We start from the raw sequence: 9,021 nt of genomic DNA, 5'->3' as shown, positions 1-9,021 counted from the left end.
CCATGTCTCACCTACCCTCCCCAATCCCCTACATAGTACGGCTCACCCGGGGCGGACAAACAGGTTTGCAGGAGGAGGGTGGATGTGCCATGTCTCACCTACCCTCCCCAATCCCCTACATAGTACGGCTCACCCGGGCGGACAAACAAGTTTACCGGATGAGAGTGGATGCGCCATGTCTCACCTACCCTCCCCGATCCCCTACATAGCACGCCTCACCCAAGGCAGACAAACAGGTTCGCAGTAGGAGGGTGGATGTGCCATGTCTCACCTACCCTCCCCAATCCCTTAAATAGTACGGCTCCCCCTGGGTGGACAAACAGGTTTGCAGGAGAAGGGTGGATGTGCTATGTCTCACCTACCCTCCCAATCCCATACCTAAACTGCACCTGTCCAGGGTGGACAAACAGGTTTGTAGGAGGAGGGTGGATGTGTCATGTCTTCCCCTACCCTCCCAATCCCCTACCTACCCCGTCGACAGTCGACAGCGCCCCTCAACATACCGGGAGCCTTGCTCCGTACGCTGCTGGAGATCTGCATGGAGAAGGCCCCTTTCTCCACCCACCGTGGCCAGATGTTCCGCCAGAAGGACGGCGTGGCGATGGGCTTCACACTGGGGGTCCTCTTCGCTAACTTTTATATGGGCACCGTGAAGGAACGGGTCTTCGCCAGGATGCAGCAACCTCGCAGTTATGGACGTTATATTGACGACATCTTTGTGCAAGTCGACACCGAGGATGAGGTAGAAGCGTTCCATCAAGCATTTCAGCAGTACAGTGTGCTGAATTACACAGTCGAACACAGCTTCGATGATCGGCTCCCCTTCCTCAACGTCCTTGTAAGCAAGACGGAAGACGGTCTCCGTAGTTCAGTCTACACAAAGAAGACCAATCTAGGACTTTGCCTCAACGGAGACAGCGAGTGCCCCGCCAGATTCAAAAGCACCACCGTCAAGGCCTTCGTCAGGAGGGCCCTCTCCCACTGCTCGACCTGGCAGGACACTCACCAGGAACTCGACCGCACCTCCCAAGTACTTGTGAATAACGGGTACTCAAATAAATTAATCAGAAAGGAAGTCCGCACAGCCCTGGAGAAATGGTACGGTAGTGAGAGCCCGCAGCCCTGCCCCCAGGATAATATCAAGCTGTACTACAAAGCCTTCATGAGTTCCCATTACCGTGAAGAAGAGAACTCCATTAAGAAAATTATTTCTGAAAATGTATCCCCGACTGACGACACCAAGAATATTGACATAATCATATATTACCAGAATAGGTACGAGAACCTCTGAAGCAGATGCATGTAGTGTACCAGTATACATGCCCAGTCCGCGAATGCAGCGGCGCCTACGTAAGTATGACTACCTTTCGCCTATCGAAGAGACTCGTGCCACGCCAAAGAGAGGGCTATCAAGAATCACGCCCGCACCAAACATCAGGAGGCCATCTCCCAGGATGTCTTCATACAGAAAACGAAAATCATCGGGAAGGCCCCTGATGCCCGTCGGTTGCGCCTGCTGGAGGCGCTCCTCATCCAGCAAATAAAACCTACACTGAATACGACGCAGGAAGAATTTCTCCTCCCTACGAGTATGAGAAGACCTGCCACCAACAATGACACCACCGATCACGACAACTCCACGGAAGACAACGCCCCCGAACGAGGTACTCCTGCAGCCGATGGAAATCAAATTAGCCGTGACGTCCCACAGCGTAGCGCAACGCCCATCAACGTTACAGCGCCGCTCAGGAGGTCCAGACGGCTGCAGGATCTGCAGCATCGCAACCATCGGCTCGAAGAAAGTAGCTTGAGACCTGGCTCAGGCAACCAATGAAAACGAAGACTCACCGCCACCAGCCAATAGGAGACCCCCTGCTGTCAACCACAGATAAAAGGAGGACGGACACCACACCAAGATCAGTCCACCCTCAGCTTCCCAGCCCGAGGATATCTGGCAGCTCCAGACGAAAGGTCGCTTTAAGAAAGAGAGAGAGAGAGAGAGAGAGGGAAAATCGTTAATGACTTTGATGACTATGGTATCATAGTTTATCTGTAATATTCGAATATATACCCCTATTTTGACCCTGTATTTGACCATGACCTCTATAGGCGCTCTACTAGCCTGTTTAAGTAGCACGGAAAAAGCCGCTATTCGCAAAATAGAGAAGAATCTCTACAAGTGTAACGCTGCTGAAGTAGCCATTACTTTTAATAAAGTATGCCTGAGAGAGAGTCGGCTTCCTATATATTATTATTATTATTATTATTATTATTATTATTATTCAGAATATAGATAAAAACTTAACCAAAATGATATACATTGATTAATGGAATTACAAACTACAATCTTTCTTAGTCACATTATTATGCTGTTCACGATGTAAGACTTTCGTCCTATTTCCGCATTACATTCGGCCTTTTGGGACTTCTCCTGGAAAGTCCAAAGTCCAACTTCGAGGAAAAATGAAGAAATGAGCTTCTGTATTAACAATATGTCTTAGCATTATTTTCTATCTATGTACAGCAAATGTTATAAAAACCATTTATTGGGCATTATTTCTATAAATACAGGGAAAATGTTCTACGCATCTAAGGTATATGAATCTGTCTGTAATGTTTCTGAAATTTCTTGGTAAAATTAACTGTCCTCTTGTTTTTTTATATATATAATTAATCTGTTTTAAAAATTAACTTCAAAACGGCGACCCGGACTAAGGATTAAGCTGAGAAGAGGAAGAAGAAGAATAAGATGATTTATCTTTTCTGCAATGCTTTTAATCTTCCCTTTTCATTCCTCCATACACGTTTTATTACGTCTCGTCTTCCACACCACTGACCTTGTACTTGTCAAGAGCGCAAGTGTTATTGTTCTCTAAACAAAGACGAAGCCTAGAGCTTCTTTGAAGAGAAGGGGAATGAATACACACCCTTCCCCCTTTTCGACCCTTCAAATCCCCCCTCCCCTACCTATTCCCCTACACCTAAACAAGGATATAAAGTAGGGGGTATTGACTTACCACCACACCCTCGAAGGATGGGTGTAAGCTGAAGACAACGTGGCCTGGCGAGGTGTACCTACTTATTACAAAAAGTAGGACTAGTTATTCTATTTTATATTGAACTCTGGGGATAAGTAGGCATTCGTGTGTAAGTAAATGCGTGGCAATGAGGGGAGTAAGGGATGTAGGGGAAGGGGTAAGGGGTTACTTCAAAATACGGTTCAAGTAGCCTTGAGGATAATTCTATTCGGTGGTGAATGAGCTGAATTACTTGTGTGTTCGCTGACCGTAAAGCCCTCTCATATATATATATTTCGCCCTTCATCACAAATGTTTTAAGAGGGAAAAGGGTGAAATAAGGTGATACATACATATCTGGAAATTTACCCTTGGTCAAGATCCTTCTGATAAGCCTTATGTTTTGCGACTTTCGTCATGATACGATGTCACTTTCATGTCTTAAAATCTGAAAATTCCTTCCTGGTCAAAGTCCTTCTGATAAACCTTACTTTTTGAGACTTTCGAAACTTTCGTCATGATATGAGGTCATTTTAAGGTCAAACCCATCCGAAATCTTGACTTGACTACTTAGAGAAGGAAGTTAAGTCTTCCTAGACTGATATTTATAAGTTTATAAGTCTGTCTGTTTCTCTTACAAATTAATGAACCCTTGAAGAGAGTAAGAACTAATGTTAAACTCTTGACATTACCAACTGGTTAACTCTTTCGTAGACATAACTTGAACATGATTACAGATTCGGAACGTGCCTGAATGAATGGAAAATTCGTCCTATTCACAGCAACACTGTCCAGTCTCTCTCTCTCTCTCTCTCTCTCTCTCTCTCTCTCTCTCTCTCTCTCCATTTTCTTTTTTATAAAAACATCCAGGAAATGGGGCAACAATATCCCAATTATTACAACCATTTGGTGACTTTTGCACAGCGCAAAGCGACGAAGGTGCAATACGATTCTCTTCACCAGCGTTCCCCGACGAGGGTGAAAGCACAGGGTGCTATTGGACTCAGGAGGAGTCTCATCTGCCGTTCTGGGAAAGGCCTCCACCCCCCCCCCCCCCCCCCCCCCCCCCCCCCCCCCCCCACTCTCCCCTTCAAAAAACAAAAAAAAAAAAAAAAAAAAAAAAAACTGAATAAAAATTCTGAAAATTTACAGTAATCAGCCCTCCATTTTCTTTCACAAATTTTAGGTCTGTTTGTATATTGCCAGTTGCGATATCGCTGGGCATTTCGACAACTTAATCTTTCTGTGTGCTTCTTTACTTTAATTTGACCTAAATATTTACTCATCTCGTTAAGGTTTGGATTCATAACAAAATGACTGAGAGTACAAAGCAATTTTTCCCCATTTTCTATGTGCAATCAATTGACGTAGAGGAAATGTATTTCACGTTTTCTGTGATGCAGCCTCCCGTTTTCTCTGGAACCTGTGGGGTTTAAGCAGTCAATAATATTACAGATATCACATACCATTTCCCCCCAATTATGGAATATTTCCGCATGCACTAAACCACTCTTGTGTACTTTTCCAGAGGAGATTTTACCACTCCTCTGAAAGAAGCCAAGAACCCCAACAGCTCAGAGAAGTAGAATGTTCCCCTTTTCTCTAAAGTCCTTTCACTACCTACTCCTAGCAGTGGAGTGCAGGTGGAGTAGTGCATAATTATTTATTCTTCACACAAGCATGAGGTACACACTCAGAGGACGCCCTTATATGACGAGAGGCGGCGTCTGAGAGACGACGAGAAAGGCAGGTCATTCACAAACCCAAGGTTTGAGTGGTCATGAGGTTGGGGGGGGGGGGATTCTTTTTGGCCCAAATTTTATTCTTTGAACTGAAAAGCTTCAGTGGTTTTGCCTGGTTGCTTCGAGTTGAGTGTTCCTTGATGAATGAATTTCAGTTTTCATGACTGGGAGGATTCATTAGTCTTTGACTAATGTGTCTTGCAACTCTTTATATGCATTTTACAAGATGCGAGACAGAAGTTTGTTAACCGTATCCCATTTGTTTATTTTTGCAAACGACTTTGGCATTGACAACCCAGACACTATATTTCATACGAGTCAGAAAATGATTCTGTAGATGTAAATAACCAGACGACTTTTGTTGTAGGTAGGAAATTCCTGACTCTTTTTCTTCTTAACTTTTTTTTTATCCTAATATTTTTTGTTCCCAGGTTAACAACTTTCCAGGTTTAATCTGATTTTTTGAATTAATCAGGTCCTTCTTTTGCCAAAACTTTGATTAGCCCTCGTCGTATTTTTTTTCTTTTTTATTCTTGCCGCGGAAACTTCCGACAACGACATCGGATTTTATAACTTGGGGAAGTCCCGTTTGACTTAGATATAAAATTTCTCACATTTATCTTGAGTAAATGTCAAGAGTTTCGATAATGATATTCAAATGAATGTTAATGTTTTATGGATGGTTATTCTTGGTGTTGTTGAAGGTAATTAATATCCAAGTAAAAATTTAGTGAAAACAAAATTGCTTTATTATTATTAATATATCATTTATTATTATTATTATTATTATGATTATTATTATTATTATTATTATTTTTATATTATTATCATCATACTGAGAAAATGAACCCCTATTCAAGTGGAATAAGTCTACCAAAAGCGCATTCGACTTGAAAATTAAGCTTCGTATTATTATTATTAATATTATTATTATTATTATTATTATTATTATTATTATTATTATTATTATTATTATTATTATTATTATATTGCTCGCTTGCAAAAAAAAAACAAGGCGTGATCCGACCTCCACCTTATTCGGGACGCGTGCAAGATTTTCCCTACCAAGCACAAGTTAACATTATAGACCTAAATTGACGTAAGTTTAAACGTGCTAAAATCTACAGTCAAATAGAGCCTTGTTTCACAGACGAAAACTAAAATAAATACGCTACATTTTATTAGAAATAATTTTTTGTGTTGTTTGCGGTTTTAACAAATAAACCATTATTTCTAAAATTCCTGAATCTTTAACTCAACGAGAAACACCTTTTTCAGACCTTTTAAGGCTCTTCCATCGACCTTTCCTTCAGGAACAACAACAGGAACAACAACTACAACAACAGTTTGTTGGCTTACTCCCCGAGCAAACGAAAATCGTTCTTATTAAAAACAGAACTAACAGATATTCCTTTGTTTTGTGCACTTCTCCACCAAAAGCAATTAGCTTTGGACGCGAAAGACAATGACTAAAACATTTTTACAACCAATAACACCTGTTCTGTAATAAAAAAAAAAAAAAATATATATATATATATATATATATATATTATTATAATATATAGATATATATATATATATATATATATATATATTATATATATATATATTATATATATATCTAACCTGAAATTACAGGTAATTTTAAAAAAGGGATTTCTACGATATATTTGATACTGCTTTTATTATAAGATTTTTTTCCAGCGGAGAAATTCTATAAAACTATTGGTGACAGCTGTGGTTTTTTTTTCTTTTTCTTTTTTCCTTATTTTGCGCGGGGATTTCATTCCGATTTTTGGAAGGGAACAAATATACAGGAGTTGAATTTTTGTGGTTTAAATTTTTTTTACTGAGTTACTTTTTTCTGATTTCTTTTTCTTATTCGAGATAACTGGATAAACATAAAAAAAAAACCTATTATCTTAAATGATAAAATGAAATCAGAAAGATTAAAAACATAACTCACTAAAAAAAAAATTACTAACCGGCTCTCCCCTATGAAATCAAATTTAATGTGTATCATTAATAAGATCAGCTTTTCACAACTGATAAAAAAAATACTCTCTCTCTCTCTCTCCCTAATCACGTAATAGCCGCGTTTGCACTAGATCAATTTATACAGAATTGAACCTTGCCAGTTTCTGTAACTAACATTCTCTCTCTCTCTCTCTCTCTCTCTCTCTCTCTCTCTTTCGCGTCTCGGTAGCCTAATTAAGCGGCCAATTTCCGCTGAAGTGTATCTTGAACATCGGCAACTAATTGCCGTCTGTGGGGTGTAACTTCAAGGGGGAGCCACCCCCCCCCCCCCCCCCCCGCACCTCTAATTGAATTTGGCAGAGTGATGAGTTTCTTTGAAGAGGAGGAAACCACAGGAAGGAGAGTTGCTGGGGGAACGTGTCTTCAGTGCGCATGTTTTTAATTACTGAATATCACAATTAAAAATTATAATTGTAATTAGAAATAGATTCCTTTTTATGTACAGCGTCATCGCGTGAGGTCCAATGAAAACACCTATCTACTATAGGGTTTCAAGTGTTGGTTGAGCATTTTTAGTTTTCTGTAAAACTATTGAGATGGCTACTTGTCTGTCCGCCCTCAGATCTCAAAATCCACTGAGGCTAGAGGGCTGCAAATTGGTACGTTGATCATTCACTCTCCAGTCATCAAGCATGCCAAATTGCAGCCTTCTAGCCTCAGTGATTTTTATTCTATTCAAAGATAAATTTAGCCATGATCGCGCGTCTGGCAACGCTATAGGACAAGCCACCACCGGGGCGTGGCTGAAAGCTTCATGGGCAGCGGCCCAGACAGCATTATACGCTGTACAGAAAACTCGATTGTGGCGAAGAAACTTCGGCGCATTTGTTTATTACACCGGCCATTGTAAAATTCTCTCTCTCTCTCTCTCCATAAAAAGTCTGCATTGTTATTGTATGCAACTAAAAGTTGTTTATACGACTATTACAGTTAACGCAGCGTATCACTGTAACGTTGATCAAATATTATATATGACAGGGGATACCAAACAGGTACCTAGTATTTCATGGAATTTTATTATTTGATAATTAATCCCATTCTAAAAATTATCTGGCTATAAAGCAGTAATCGATGCCGATGCGCGCGCAAATGGGGTTGGGACTGCAATATAGTAGTATTTGTAAACAGGCATACATACATACATACATACATACATATATATATATATATATATATAATATATATATAATTCAACCTTACTTATTTGCTAGAAGAGCAATTCAATTTAACTTATTTGCTAGAAGAGCAGCCATTTTTACCCCCACCTTTAACGAATTGGGGGATCGGCATGTCCGTTCTGCCTTAAGGTGGGGGAAATAATCCGTTAACGACTAGAGACCTAGTGTAGGGTAAGAAGGGCAGGTCGTAGGGGTTATATTGGCTGCTTGGTGGGCTTTAGGTAGTCCTAGCTTTAAGACCTCTTTTCCCACAACTCTGCTGGCTGTTTTTTTCGCATCTTTCCAGACAATGCCGTAGGCCGTGCTTGACCGAGGTGGCGAGGTACCTCGCAAATGCCCTGACTCTCTCCCAGTCGACTCCAGATACTATAGCGAACAGACGTGTTCGCCTCTGACTTGTTGTCAGCCCTTTTGTTCGTCATCGCTGGTTGGAGCCCTCATCAGACATAACGCTACATGTGCAAGCCACTAAGGACTAAGGTGCGTCTGGAATGTGCAAATTCCAACCAGCCCTATTTCTCCAAGACGAATCTTGCTGTTTTCATCCTCAAATTTCCCGTTTCTCACTCCTCTAATGAACGTCCTTTGTCCACCATCGTAGCACGTGCCACTCCTGTGACCTGTCCAAGATTAAGATCTTCGTTGAACATTTCATTTAAGCACTAGGGTTCCTCCCCTTGTGTGTGATTAAAGATAAACACCCTCCATAGTGCATTAGCTGTAATATTTGTGCAAGAAGTCTTTATTTTATGTTATGTGTAATTTCGGAATTCCTTTCCAGATTGCCCCTGCTGAGTCTGTGCTCCGTTTCCTTGGAAGCGCTTTTATTACCTAAAACCAGAAATTTGAAAAACCGGCCTGGAATTAATTGTTGAATTCGGCCATTTCATCAAAGTGTGAATGATAAGAGTATGGCTCGACTGCACCCAGCGCTCTTCCCACGTGGTATATATGTCTTGCCTTCATCTCAGGCCAGTCAATGGTTTCTTGTAAATAAATGTAATTTAGATTAATCAGCTGAGTGTCCATGGCGACCTTACAAGAATA

At 40.9% G+C, this 9,021-nt stretch overlaps 1 protein-coding gene across 1 annotated transcript in view; it reads left to right on the top strand.

Annotated features, from left to right (window-relative positions):
• Positions 1-640: 640 nt before the first annotated feature.
• The window catches only part of LOC135203484 (trichohyalin-like), a 24,367-nt gene continuing 15,986 nt past the window's right edge, over positions 641-9,021 (top strand). Inside the window, exon 1 of the mRNA XM_064233206.1 lies at positions 641-857. Coding sequence (XP_064089276.1) covers positions 641-857 — 217 coding nt within the window. The remainder of the gene's footprint in view (positions 858-9,021) is intronic.

This window comes from Macrobrachium nipponense, chromosome 36 (assembly GCF_015104395.2).
Source record: "Macrobrachium nipponense isolate FS-2020 chromosome 36, ASM1510439v2, whole genome shotgun sequence".
NCBI classification, from domain to species: domain Eukaryota; kingdom Metazoa; phylum Arthropoda; class Malacostraca; order Decapoda; family Palaemonidae; genus Macrobrachium; species Macrobrachium nipponense.
Note: the sequence above shows the minus strand (reverse complement) of the source record. Positions and strands in the feature narration are given on the sequence as shown.